Source organism: Nyctereutes procyonoides, unplaced genomic scaffold (assembly GCF_905146905.1).
Source record: "Nyctereutes procyonoides isolate TBG_1078 unplaced genomic scaffold, NYPRO_anot_genome, whole genome shotgun sequence".
NCBI classification, from domain to species: domain Eukaryota; kingdom Metazoa; phylum Chordata; class Mammalia; order Carnivora; family Canidae; genus Nyctereutes; species Nyctereutes procyonoides.
In genome coordinates this window covers 20,080,941-20,095,804 of record NW_026575035.1, presented here as the reverse complement: position 1 = coordinate 20,095,804, position 14,864 = coordinate 20,080,941, and the positions used below count along the sequence as shown (strand labels likewise).

Sequence of the window (14,864 nt, the reverse complement as noted above, 5' to 3'; positions counted from 1 at the left end):
CAGAATAATGAAGTATGTGCGGTTGGCAGCATAATTACTAGCAGTGGCGTTGTAGTCAGGGACTTGATAAAGTTCCAAACAAAACACAGTCTTCTCTTGGTTTATATGGTACAGGTATTCCTGAAAATTTCAAAGTGTATTAATACAATGCTCCCCCCACCAAAAGAAAGTCCTTTTTTCTTCTTTGTAAGACAGACCTTAAGCTTTAAGTTTTAGGCTCAGACACTACAGTGTCCTCATCATGCAAATCTCTAGCAGGGCATTCAGTGGTTCTGTGGGACCCAAGACAAGACTTGATTAGGCAAGATGAATCCCTATAGAAGAGTGCATCTCGTATCTGGATCCTGACCCTGAACAACAACAGCAGTCACGAACCACATGACCATCAAATACATCAATTTTTAAAACTTCTTCCAAAGATTTTAGAAATAAATATCTTCATTAACTATTATGTCTTCATAGGAATTTTCTAGTGCTTATTTAGGTATAAATTACTGTCTTGCAATTTGGGTTTCTAAATGTTAGAAGCACTCCAAGATCACTGTGACAACAAAAAGTCCCTATATTGAGAATCACTGGGAATGAGGTGATGCAACTTGTTTTAAAATTTTAATTCCAGTATAGTTAACATACAGTGTTATATTCATTTCAGGTATACAATATAGTGATTCAGTAATTCTGTGTATCATCCAGTGCTCATCAGGACAAGTACACTCCTTAATCCCCTCACCTTTTTAACCCATTCCCCCACTCCATCCCTGAAATAACCTTCAGTTTGTTTTCTATAGTTAAGAGTCTGTTTCTTGGTTTGTCCTTTTTTTTTGTTCATTTGCTTTTATTTTGTTTCTCAAATTCTGCATATGAGTAAAATCATATGGTACTTGTCTTTCTCTGACTGACTTATTTTGCTTAGTATTATACCCTCTGGCTCCATTCATGTCATTGCAAATGGCAAGACTTCATTTCTTTTTTATGGCTGAATAATATTCCTGTGTGTGTGTGTGTTGATTCTCACATCTTCATCAGTCAGTGGACACTTGGGCTGCTTCCATATTTCAGCTATTGTAAATGATGCTGTGTATATCCTTTGCTTTAGTGTCCCTGAATTCTTTGTATAAATACTCAGTAGTGTAATTGCTGGATCATACGGTAGCTCTATTTTTAACTTTCTGAGGAACCTTCCTACTGTTTTCCTGAGTGGCTGCACTATTTTGCATTCCCACCAACAGTGCAAGAAGGTTCCGTTTTTCCCAGATCCTCGCCAACATGTATCTGTCGTATTTTTTGTTTTAGCCATTCTGACAAGGGTGAGGTAATATTTCAGATGACACAAAGAAATGGAAGGACATTCCATGCTCATGAATTGGAAGAACAAATATTGTTAAAATGTCTATACTACCCAGAACAATCAATCTACAGATTTAATGCAATCCCTATCAAAGTACCAACAGCATTTTTCACAGAACTACAACAAACAACCCTAAAATTTATATAGAACCACAAAAGACCCTAAATAAACAAAACAATTTTGAAAAAGCAAAGCAAAACTGAAGGTTCTATAATATGATGCAACTTGAAGAAGAAAATATTTCCAGAATAACTCACAACTTGATTATAGTAATGTCAGTGTGGATTAATTTTTTTTGAGTTAACTAAAACCTTTTTCCCTTTTTAAAAGAGAGATTCCCCTGGAACTTCAGCGACTGGTTCATGGTGGCCATGTGAATTTGGATATGGAGGACCACCAGGATCAAGAATACATAAAACCTAGATTGAGGTTCAAGGCTTTTAGTGGAGAAGGACAAAAACTTGGAAGGTAAAATGCTGAAAAATGAGAAAGATACTTGTTTTTGTTCAGTATGACTATCCTTTGAGAAACAAAACAGCAAAATGACCTAGAAAGTAAAAACTAAAGCATGAACTGTGAAGACCTTACTGATGGAATTAGGTACTAGTGATGATATTAGTAGCTAATGATTATATTAGTGATAGTCTAGTGATAATATTAGTAGCTAGTACTTAGATGGCAGTTACTACATTCCTGGCCCCTAAGCACTTTTATACATATTAACTCACTTAATCTTTACAACTCTTGGATGCAGATCCTGTGGTGACTTCATTTGCTTATGCAATAGTATGCCCAAGGAGATTGAGCTAGGAAGTGGTTACTTTCTGGGATTCAGACCGACACTATGACTCAAGTCTGCTTTTTACCATTGTACCATCCTACCTCATTCTGAGTACATGAGCTCAAAAGAGGAAATTGTAAAGGGTTCTTGATTAGGTTGAACAGTCGGTATCTTATTAGATCTTATCTTATTAGATCTTATTAGATCATGCTTATTAGTAAGCATGTCTGCCTTCAAGTTAGGGAAAACCAGCACATAAAACACTTAACAAAACTGGAGCTTCTGTTGTAGAAGGAAGGAATTGCCTCAGAGATGTTTCTAAAAGATCCCCTAGGACTTTGCTGATTACAGTTCAGAAACCAATGTGCATTGTATAATGTGAGTGGACTCCTGTATAAAATATGTACCTTCAAAGAATTTTCATAAATCTCATGAAATTTGTTGGGAAAAGTTACCCTGTATTATATGTCTGCGTATTACTATAAGTGACATGTGAAATTGGAGTATTGGCCATGTTTCTAGTATACCCTTTTGTGTATCCTTTGTTCTTTTTTGTGTGATTCCTTGCCTTCCAACTTCTCTTCACTTGGCTTGTGTACAGTGGTTCTCCATTCCCCTTGCATTTCTAAAAATAGGGAAGAATTCATGTCAGTTCTTTACACTTGTCTTTCATACCTCAAGTGTCCCTTTCTGTATCCTTTTCTCCTGATAGAGACTGATTTCTGAGGCATGTAGAGAATACAGGAACACGTGTCACCCTGGCTTTTCTTAGGACCCAAATCCTTCAGTGCCCACTCACAGGTCTACTTGGAAATTTTCTCCCTCATCTCTCCTTACTACCAACACAGGTCAGATTTGTCCTGATTGTTCTTTCTTCCTCTCTTTTGTTTTTATAACTATGACCTCCAGATATATTTTTAAAAATATTTTCTAGCACTTCTCATTTCTTTCTTTTTTTTTTTTTTTTTTAGATTTTATTTATTTGAGAGAGAGAGAGAGAGAGAGTGCATGTACAAGCAGGGGGAAGGATAAATAGAGAAGAGCAGATTCCCTACAAGGGGCATCGAGGCTCAATTTCAGAACCCTGAGATCATGACCTGAGCTGAAGGCAGGCGCTTAACCAATTGAGCCACTCAGACACACCCCTAGCACTTCTCATGTCTTAATGTTTATTGAGATTATGATTTTTAATTAGAACACAGGTAAAAGATGCAGCCATGTCTCTGCTTTATACATATTTTCCTTTTTTTTTCATATTTTCCTTCTTATTTAAATTCATGACCAAGAATGAACGTTAGACTGTACATCTTGATTAGCAGAACAGTAAATCTAGAACTGAAATTGAAAAAAGTACCATAAAGGGAAGATAGCTGAAAAGAGCCAGTGATTACAGTTGACAATTTCAACTCCTGAAAATAAGGATATTATCTCATTTTCATATCTTACAAAGATTGGCCTTTCTCGTAAGTCAAATAGCTAGAGAAAATGACTCCCATGAAAGAGGCAGTGATGGAGGAGAGTGACAAAACTAAGTTGTAAGAATGCTGGGTTGTTAATCATTAGCTGTATTGGTCGGGGTTTTTTATTATAGAAAACGAAATCTACTCAGTAATTTAATAAGGGGCTTCTGACAGAGCCCTGGATAGTTGATAGCATTTCTGGAGCTAGCAGATCAAACTTTCCTAGAAGAAACAAACAACAAATCTATCTAGAAAGAACATTTCCTGTGTCCCCATCAGCTGCTCAGTGCCCATGAATCTGGGGACCAGACACTAGAACATTCCATCATGACCTCTGTAGAAGAATCAAATACCTCCAACACCTTGGTATCCAGAAGAGCTGCATAACTTTCACTTCACAGTACTTAACGTTTACCACACAAGTGTGTATTTTTGCTCAGTAGAAGGTGGAATCATATAAAATCCTAGCTGCAAGGGAGGGAGTCTGAGAAATGTAGTCTTTAGAATTTTCAGCTTCTGTATAGGAAATTACACTAGATTAATGTGGTGTGAGCCTCTGTGGTGCACATGAATTGGAATGTTGAACAGTTGAATATATGTTCTAAGAAAGTGAAGAGTTGTATAGAACATTTTAGAAGGCTTTCCATTAAGAAATCTGTTAAAATATGAAAGTTCTAACAGTTAACCTTCATGTATTCAGAAAATCACTTTCTGAGATGGTTCATTTCCCAAGAGTTCCAAGCAACTACCGAACAGAGAAATAAAAAGAAGCAAACGAAACAAATGGAAATAATTCCATTGTCTTCCATAGTTGGCAGTCTTATTGCAAACATAACATTACATAGATGAAAACTAACTTAATTTTTTTACTATGATATTATAAATTATTGTGGGGTAAGCCTAAATGCAGTAAAAATATTACGTAGTTCCTTCACGTAGTATCATAGGAGCAAGCAAATCATAGCTGTAACACTTGCAAATTTACCGTGACAGAATAAACTGTACAACTGCTTAAGAATCAGTTAAGTGAGCTGGAGCAGAGCCCAACAGACCTAGAATATCACAGAATCATTTTTGATAAGCAGAGCTAACAAGTAGATAGTTGCTGGAGGCTTTTGAGCTCGTGCATATGGTGACACAGATCGTGATTGGAAGCAAACCTCTCTGCCTACGCAGTTACTGTCTGTTTTTCATACTGTGCAGTCTGAAAGATTCCATTTGCCACTCACCGATTCTGGCCTCTCAACCTGAGTTTTGACTTCATCTTGATCCCTGGACCCTTAGGAGCTCTCTGTTCTAAAGCCTAATGACCCTTTCCTTCCTGCCTTTTCATTGTCTTATCCCAGCCTTCCTGTTCAACCATTGGATTTGTCTGCTCCTCTGCAGTTCAGTACTGGTGGGGATATTCACACTCCCATGCTGGGCGGGCACCTCTCCCACTGTCCACTGATCCCAGATGTTCCCTGCTCTCATCGCAGTCATCTCAGTAGACTTTTTTTTCTTTCCTTTTTTTTTTTTTTTTTTTTTTTTGCCTACACAAGAAAATGGAGCCTGACAATGAATGAGCTTAATATATTCCTCTTAGCTTCCAAGTTTATTAAATCCATCCTTATTGCCCTCTCTTAAGTTAGAAGATGTTTCTTTTCCTGACCAAGGGACTCATTCCTCTTACAACCAACCTACATCCTTTCTTGCAGTTTGCCTAGAAAGTTTATTTTATTAGTTAACTTGCCTCTTTTTAATGTAATACTTGAATCATACAAACAATATACTGAAAATGTCATTATATTTTATCAGTTGAATGATAAGGAAAAACTGTTAAGTCATAATCAGGTACAACTCTGAAGGCTAACTAGTAAAGTTACTGTAATTTTTTTAAATGTGTTTTTATACCTCACCAGCTTGCTCAGCTATCTAATTCTTTGGCTGTGAGCATGTCTTTCTATCTCTCCGACTCTTTTTTTTCCTATAAAATGATATGGTTGACCTAAACTATCTTGAAAATCCATTCCTGTTCTCAAATATTATGATGCATATAATTTCATTTTGACATATACACATCTTATAAAGAAATGCGTGAAGAGCTTTCCTTACTTAGTTTCCCTACCTGGTATTTTCTTTTTGTATTTTGAGAAGAAGCTTATCTGATCAGAATCTATTTTAAACAGAAAGCAGTAAAGTACAGAAATAGGGGTCTGAGGCAACTTTTATCCTGGAAAGAACCAAAGATGAATGTGGCCTTTCTCATCTATCCACAAAGAAAACTTTTCCCTCCCTAGTTGTTAGGATAGGAATCATGATGCTAGTAGCTGCCTTTTAAGAAGTGTCAACTGTGTAAAAGCACTGTTTGAAATGCTTATATGTCCTCATTAACTTAATCTTTACTGCTGTGCTGCTGCTATCTGTTTTGCATGTGAGGAAACTATTTAGTGACTTGCCCAGGGTCACACATCTAATACGTTGTAGAATCAGAAAAATCCTGGAGTCAGGCTCCTGAATCCATGTTGTTAACTATTCAGCAATTGCTCCCTCCTTCACATCGTGACTTAAATGAACAAATGAAGTGATGGCTGTGATGGTGGTAGTGATAATAATAATAATAATAATAATAATAATAATAATAATAATAATAATAATGTATATACCTAGTTATTGGTGAGGCAGAGGAAGAGAGGAGAAGCTCTTTGCATTCAGTGTACCATCCCTTTGGGTTTTGTACCTCTCAGTATGTAAGGGACGCTGGACTCTTGACACAGTGAACCAACGTAGTGGTGAAGTCCTCAGTTCCAAACTTGAAAGAAAATTCCTTAGTAATACCTGATCAGTGATTACAAATTACCATTTTCTTTTTTTCATGTCTTTATCGTATATACTCTGAAATCAATTCTTAAATATGTCAGGAGGGGCGCTTGGGTGGCTCAGTTAAGCATCTGCCTTCAGCTCAGGTCATGATCTTAAGGTTCCTTGGATGGAGCCCTGCATCAGGCTCCCTGCCCAGTGGTAAGCCTGCTTCTCCCTTTGCCTCCTGCTCCTTCCCCTGCTCATGTTTGCTTGTGTGCGCGCTCTTTCTCTCTCTTTCTCTCTCAAATAAGATCTTTTAAATAATGATATAAAATTTATGTCAGGAAATAGCTAAAGAAAGGGGAAGTGTTAGGAATAAGTACCATTTAATTTTACCACTTCACTGTATATTTTGAGAAACTTTGGATGAGAATAAGAATCAGGATGAGCTAAAGCAGAATCAAAATGCTCCTGGAACTTTTATACTAATAAATATATACTTATTTTTTTCAAAAGAAAATAATTTATGAGATACCATCTGAATCTTAGTACTTGAGAAGATAAACATTAAGACTATTAAATAATCTCTTTAGATAAAGAAGATTAAGAGTTGATATCTATAAAGAATTTGGCTAAATTTGTTTTAATTTCTTAACCAAAAGAACACTTTATTTTTGACATAAATGACTTTCAACTTACAGTGATGGGTCATCCTGATAGCATTAGAAGGCACTAAAAAAGCAGTACTAAGGTCCTTAGTAATCAAGTTCCAATGGTAAGATGTCCCATCAAATAAGTTTTATTATAAATCTATCACCATGGGGGCAGGGCACCTGCGTGTCTTAGTTGAGTGTGTGTCCGATTCTTGATTTCAGCTCAGGTCAGGATCTCAGGGTCCTGGGGTCAAGCCCCGCATCGGGCTCTGTGCTCAGTGTAGAAGGCTTGTCCCTTCCCTCTCTGACTTGCACATACACATTTTCTCTTTCTAAAAAAATAAATAAATAAAACCTTTTAAAAAATAAGTAACACAAGTAAATCTATCACCATATATAAAATTTCATTCCTCACTAGCACTTAGAAATTACTTCTCTTTCATAAAGGAGTAACTACTTAAATCAGGTGTTTCTAAGTAATATTAGATAAGTTTAAGCTAATAATTCAGTGCTGATGATATGTACAAAACTAGTTGGCACCTGTTGAAACACTGTTCTAGGCACTATGGGACTTACTGGTATAACAAACCTACATAACATTGTATAGTTGTCTCCCTCCACCCCCCATTTTATACATGATAAAACTGGGATTCAGAGAGATTAATTTACTTCCTCAAGTTTATGCAGTTGACATAGCTGGGATTTGAAATCAAGTCTGTCTGTACTCATTGTCATTCTTTGACATTAACTCAGAGTTGCTCAGATTTTTGAGTGAAGACTGTTGTGCTAACAGCCTCATGGAATTTCAAAGGGAAAAGGGAGAAAAGAATACAAAGTTAGGCTTTTGAAAGAGATTGGATAAACAAAACTTGAATCATAGGATACAAAATAATTTTAATATATTGAAAGAAGTTGAAAGAAATATGGGAGACTCAAAAGAAGCCATGTTTCCTTTGAAAGAAGTAAGGAAGTCACAGGCAGGAACACTTGAGACTCAGCCATGGATGTCATGGTTATTCTTGTGTATTCAGATTCATGTTCTAATTTTTCAGTTCTTCTTTCTTAGCCTTACCCCTGAAATAGTCAGTACACCTTCATCTCCAGAAGAGGAGGATAAGTCAATATTTAATGCGGTTGTTCTTATTGATGATTCTGTGCCAACAACAAAAATTCAAATCAGATTAGCAGATGGGAGTCGTTTGATACAAAGATTCAATAGTACACACAGGTAAGCTCATTTGTGGTTTTTCACACATGGTTTCTTATCTTTATAAAACTATGTGACGTGCTGCTGGGGATTTTTTCTAGGTCATCTGCTGCTAAGATATTTTATACTCTGAAAAGAATGGGACCTGCACTTTTAATATAATAACATTGTTGACATCTATTTTATGCATAACTCACCTAAAGATTGTCTCTTTACAGAAAAGGTAAATATTAGCTACACTCCAGGAGTAATGCTCGATTGTATCTATAATCCAAGATAAATCCATCCATTGAAATAACGTAAATTTTTAAAAATTACAGTACATTTAAATAAGGATTAGAATTGTATGATTTATATCACTATCTAATTTTAGCTAAAAGCTTACATGAAAATAAAATTTTTGTATCACAAATTATTTTCATCTTGTTTCTTTCAGGATCCTGGATGTCCGGAACTTTATTATACAGTCCCGTCCTGAATTTGCAACTCTTGACTTTATTCTTGTGACTTCATTTCCAAATAAAGAGCTAACAGATGAAAGCCTGACACTACAAGAAGCAGATATTCTTAACACTGTGATACTTCAGCAACTAAAATAATACAGCTCCTATCCATGCAGTAGCATGTAGGAAAGATAATGTACCATAATAATAAGGAAAATACTTATAGCATTAAGAAAACAAACTATTTTTTATTATTTATACAGAAAAATTTCGGTTTTATTCTTATTCTGTCTTCCAGCCTTAGTATAGATGAATTTGGACCAGGAATAGATTTTGAGATAAATGTTTGAGTTTTTAGTTGCAGGGCTGGTTTATGTTGATAGCTTGTAAATATTCAGGCAAACCAATTTGTTACATGCTCTGGGTTAATGTAACAACATTTGTTTGCAGAGAAAATGAACAAAACCCCATTTTGATAAATGCATTTGGTAAAATTTGCACTAAAGTTTCTTGATGGTGCGTTGATCAACAGCTATCAAGAAATCCTCTGATCAAATTGAAATTTTTGCTGTGATTATATTGAAAAGTATCTGTATTCTGATTTTGAAATATGTTGATCAGATAATTTCCTTCTATTAAGATTGTATGCGTCCATCCGTACGTGTCCTTTATACTTACTGATTTAGCTCTATTACTAGTGTCAAAAAATACAGTTTGGCCTTGTATTTTACGGAACTATGACTATCATAAACCAGAAACAGACAGAAAGGTCAGCAGTTCTTGAGAAGATCTCTTAAATAGCACTTTAAAATAGAGTCTCTCCCAGAGTCTGCCTTGATCACATTCATTTATTTATTCAACACATTTTTCTAAGGGACCCACTGTATATACTGGACACTATTCTAAGTGTTCAACCCAGAATGTATTCTACTCCAGGGCAAAATGAGTGTACAACTTCAGAAATGTAAATTCTGTCAACCAGACTGGGCCTAAAGGATTACCAGCAAAAATATTTGCATTTCTGCCAAAGCCAGGTGTTTCCTGAATGAGGTAGGCTATATCAGGAATGATAGAAAGCCTTTTTCTTCCTCCCAGATACCATTTCATCTTTGGTCAACACTCCTAGTTAGTTTTCTGTGGCTGCTGTAACAAATTACTACAAACTTAGTGGCTTAAAATAGCACAAATTTATTATTTTGTAATTCTGTAGGTTGGAGGTCTAACATGGGTCTCACTGACTAAGATAAATATTGACAAGGCTCTGGTCCTTTTGAGAGGCCCTAGAGGGGCATCATTTCCTTGTGTGTCCAGCTCCTAGGGGCCCCCTTCTCCCATCCTCCAAGCCAGTACTCTTCTCTGCCATTACATCTCTTTGACAACAGCCAGGAAAAGTTCTCTGCTTTTAAGGACTCGTGTGATTGGGCCCACCAGGTAATTCAGGATTATCTCCAAATCACAAGGTCTGTAGCAACCTTAGCTGCATCTTTAAAGTCCCCTTTACTAGGCAAAGTGACATATCACAGATTCCCTCTGGAGGCTGCAGAGGTGAGTCTGTTCTTTGCCTCTTCCAAGGATGTTAACATCCCTTCACTCTAGCTGTATCTCTCCAATCTCTGCTTCTGTCTTGACATCTTTTACTACCAACTTTATTTCTCCTGCCTTCTTCTTACATGATCCTTGTGATTATATTTGGTTTACCTAGAATAATTACCAGAAAAATCTCATCTCTAAATACTTAATCACACTGGCAAAATCCTTTTCTTGTTTACATAGGAAGCCGTTACCATACCTACATTACCTAGGTATGGTAATGAGAACATGAATATTTTGGAGGTCATTCTGACTACCACAGTCCACACCTGCCAAGGATTCACATCGATTCTGCATAAAGCCACCCCATCTAAAAGTATCAACCAATTATAACATCAAAGTGCAACATCTTACCTAAAATTCACCAGCTCAAAAATCCGAAACCTCATTTAAATCATCTAAATCAAAAAAAATAAATAAATAATAAATAAATAAATAAATAAATAAATAAATAAATAAATAAAAACATCTAAATCAAGTATAAGTGAGGGTCTTGGTATGATTCCTGGGACACCGTTTCTCTCCATCTGTGTACCTCTGAACATAGAAAACCAGTTATCTGTTCCCAAGTGTAGATAGGACATTCCTTTTCAAACAAAGCGGAATGAAAAGAGGAGCCACACACACTCTAGTAGATGTTAAATCCTGGGAACAGTCTGGCAGCACTATTCTAGGCTTTTGATGTCCTCTCAGAGTCCTCTTCCCTTTTTCATGAAAGGTAGCACCTGTTTGCAGCTGAGTAGTTTTCTCAGCTTATTTCTTACCTGTGGAATTGTGGGAAGTCCGGCCATCTTTGGTTTCATACCACCACCATCTTTTTCAATTTAGGGGAGCAGTGTGTGGCATAACATTCTCCAGAATTTTGTGGATCTTGTGTGCCTGTTGGGAGGATTCAGTTCTTTAGACTGGAGGCCCCTGCACAAAGCATTCCTAGGTAGTCCCATCTCTTATTTTTGGCTTTTTCTGAGAAGGCTGAGAGGATCTATGAGTCCCACCCTTAATGCCTTCAATGAACTTGTGGTGTGACAGAAAATTCAGGCCTTCCCCAGGTATTAACAGAGGGATGTATGACTGTACCCTACTCTTGAGCTGGTTCCCTGACAGTGAATTCCTTAACTGTAATGTCTTCTGTCAGCTGGGTAAGCTAAGAATTTCCAAGTCACTGGGTCCTGTTTTCTTTATATTTAACCAGTTCTTCACTCAATTTATCTATCTCCACTCACATTGTATTCTGACCAGCAAGAGGAGAGCAGGGCACACCTTGCACACTTTGCTTAGAAGTCGCTTCAAACCAAATGTCTTAAATTTATCCCTTACAACTTCTGTTTCCACGTAACTGCAGACACCACTATATAACCAGTCTCTTTTCCTTTACTTTCCAAAGCATGTTACTCATTTCCTACGAAGCCCTCTTGGCAGCACCTTTAATGTCCTTTTTTCTTAACAGCCTGTTTAGGACAATTTACATCATCTCCATGGCAATTTAGGTGCTCTCTACCATGCTCTTTACCTTCCTTCAGCCCTCACCAGCATTAACATCCATAGATCTGCTAACAGTGTTCAAAGCAATCCTGCCTCTTTCTGTCATGCTCCTAAAAATTTCTTCCAGCCGTCTACCCACTGTCTCATTCCAAAGCTAAGCCCTCCTTTTCAGGTGTTCAGCAGCGCCCCACATCCAGGTATCTGGGAAAGTCTACTATGCCTATTCACTGCCACTTAACTTGAATGTGCCAATAGGAGATTTGGAATTCAGCTTCTCTGGGAGCTCCGTTTATTTCAAGGAGGTGACCTGTGGTCAAGGTTTTCCTACTGTCAAGTGCTATCAGAACTACCACAGGATAGAAGTGTTGGATCTCACCACCACAGAGAAACTGGTTCTCAGTGTCACAATGCAGAGTGAGAAGATTATTCCTAAATCTTAGAACAGGAAGCCATGCTCCTCTCCACCAGTCAACAACTTGGAGAATATATAAATAGCAGTTCAGAATGTTACCAGGAATAAACTACATTTTCATAGGAGCAAAACCATCTTCCTTAGGAAATACTCTATCGAAACAAATGAACATTTTAAATAAGAGGGCACTGCCCTATTTTGGATTAACAAAATGGGGTGAGGGGATTAACCAAACCCTGTAAAAGTGTTTGAAATGTTATGCCTGTAGTTTCTTTTTATCATTTAGATGGAGTGCCCATAGATGCACGTACAAAAGCAACTGCCATTTTTGTATATGATAGTCTTCCAAAAGGTAGAGATTCATATTAGGAGGGATAATTAAACATTCAGAACAATACTTTCACATGTACTACACAGTGTTTTGCTTCATTAGAGTTTTCCTGAATTCTTTTTTACTATTGCAGTCACCGTAACTTATAAAGTTTATAGTCATCCCCAAGGAATTATGTCACAATGGGCAGGTAGAGAGCCATGTGTGAGGTCAGTTGTTTTGCATGACATATGTAATCAAAAAATTTCAAGTGTCTGGTTTACCAATAAAGAACGTTTTCACTGAAAGTCATTGAAAATCCTTTTCAAAATTTCCTTAATTAGGTTTATTTGAGTGACTTAATGAATTATTGTAGAGCATGAATAACATTCCCTGTGGTTTAATCTCTTGTGGTGCATCTTCTTGATTGACAGAGAAGAACTGAATTATAGCAATGTTTTCTCAATTTCCCATTACTGTTTCTGTTTTCATTCCACCAAAATAAAGGTGCGAATTTTTCTTAACTTTTTGTCGCAGTGGATTTCTGAAAACCGTGTCACAACATGTGTTGTTGATAAAGTAAGTCATAATTTTCCCCTTATAGAGTTTTTCCCTCTGATCAATGATACAAATTAATACATCTTACTTGTGTACAATGTTGTAATAATGGCTAAGAAATACTTTCTGTAATCCTCTATACAGTTTTAAGGGAAAGGATCTTTTAACTCCAAGGAAATGATTTGTAAAAGTAGCCCCAGTGCATATGTGTGTGAGAGAGAATGTGTGTGTCCACATAGCACGGTTATTACGTTGGGATGGATAGCAATATAATCATATTTAAGACCGTGACTTTTCTTGCCTTAACCTGGGGAATAGAAGAGTATATAAAATGAGTGTATGTCCTTTGATTTTATGCCTTCATATTTGCTTTTTGGTTCATACTTCCCTTATCTACATAGTGTACCATTCATGTACTTTTTAGAACATTGTTAATTATAAAGTGTCCCAGGTTGTAGTTTCCACATTTCACATCTATCCCACTTCGGTCCTCACTTTTGTGTTTTTGGGAATAGCTTGTTTCTTCTAATGTAAACAGTTTTCATCATTTTTATCCTAGGACTGGGATTTGCAAAAAATATAATTTTTAGTTTTCTATCAGAATCTGTGTTTGTTAAAAAGTAGCAACTATAAGTACTACAACTATTGAGAGCATCAGTAGGCTTGAGAGTGAAAGCATGAATGTAGTTGAGTACAAACAGAGGTCCTGTTTCCACCAGCCTGGAGTTATCTAAGTCTGAGCTTCTGAGTGTAGAAGGAAGGAGGATGGAGCAGCACCTTTTAAAACAAAATGTTCAGGGGTGCCTGGGTGGCTCAGTGGTTGAGGGTCTGCCTTTGGCTCAGGGCATGATCTCGGGCTTCTGGGATTGAGTTCCACATCAGGCTCTTCACAGGGAGCCTGCTCTTATTCTGCCTGTGTCTCTGCCTGTCTCTCTGTGTTTCGCATGAACAAATAAGTAAAATCTTTAAAAAAAAAAAAAAAAAGAAATGTTCATCCTCAGTATAATCAGTCAGATATAACATTCCCTGAGGTGAAGTTTATTTCATATTTTACTATATTAATAAAGTGTTTTATAAATATAGTATATTTATAAATATAAATTTAATATTTATATTAAATAAATTTAATATAAAATTTATTTAATATAAAATTATAGTAAAATAAATTTTACTATATTAATAAAGTGTTTTGTTAATATAGTAAAATTTTATGCAAATCGATAGTTTACATATGCATATTATAAAATACATGATGACATGAAGGCTAGGTCTTTTTATCCCCTTGAAAACATTATAAAGGTCCATAATGTAAGTAGATGGTACTTTTCTGAAACATTGTGTACATGGTATGCTATGACAGCAAATGAATCTAACTTTATATTCTTTAATTAAGCATATGTGTAATTCATTTGCAATAAGGACTTTGTGTTTTAGATAGTAACTACTCAGGTTGAACATTTATTGAGGGCTTACCAAGGGCAGGATCCTATTTTGATAGCATGTTACTCACGGTCAGTGCCACTCTGACAGTTTGTCACCCTGACCTCAGTATAAGTGTGACTTGAGAGAGGACTTTTGTGAGGCCTCTATCTAAAAATCATGCTCTTGTCTCTTAGTCATATTACCCTGTTTACTAGCATTAGCAATACCTGATACTTTCTTGTTAATTTGTTTGGCTTTCGTCAATATCTTACATGGAGACAGTCTTTCCTGTTCCTCCTATCAAATGATAAAAGTAAAACTATATAGTAACAGCTTGATGTTCCTTATCCAAGGAAATCAGTCCATGGATTGGGGGAGTACAGTGCCTCATAAGTGCTGGAGCACTGATCTCAGGGG

General features: G+C 36.5%; 1 protein-coding gene across 1 annotated transcript in view; it reads left to right on the top strand.

The window, feature by feature from the left end:
* UBXN2B (UBX domain protein 2B) overlaps positions 1–12,991 on the top strand; it is a 32,449-nt gene extending 19,458 nt beyond the window's left edge. Inside the window, exons 6-8 of the mRNA XM_055318326.1 lie at positions 1,679–1,816; positions 8,090–8,251; positions 8,667–12,991. Coding sequence (XP_055174301.1) covers positions 1,679–1,816; positions 8,090–8,251; positions 8,667–8,829 — 463 coding nt within the window. The 3' untranslated portion in view covers positions 8,830–12,991. The remainder of the gene's footprint in view (positions 1–1,678; positions 1,817–8,089; positions 8,252–8,666) is intronic.
* Positions 12,992–14,864: the final 1,873 nt, after the last annotated feature.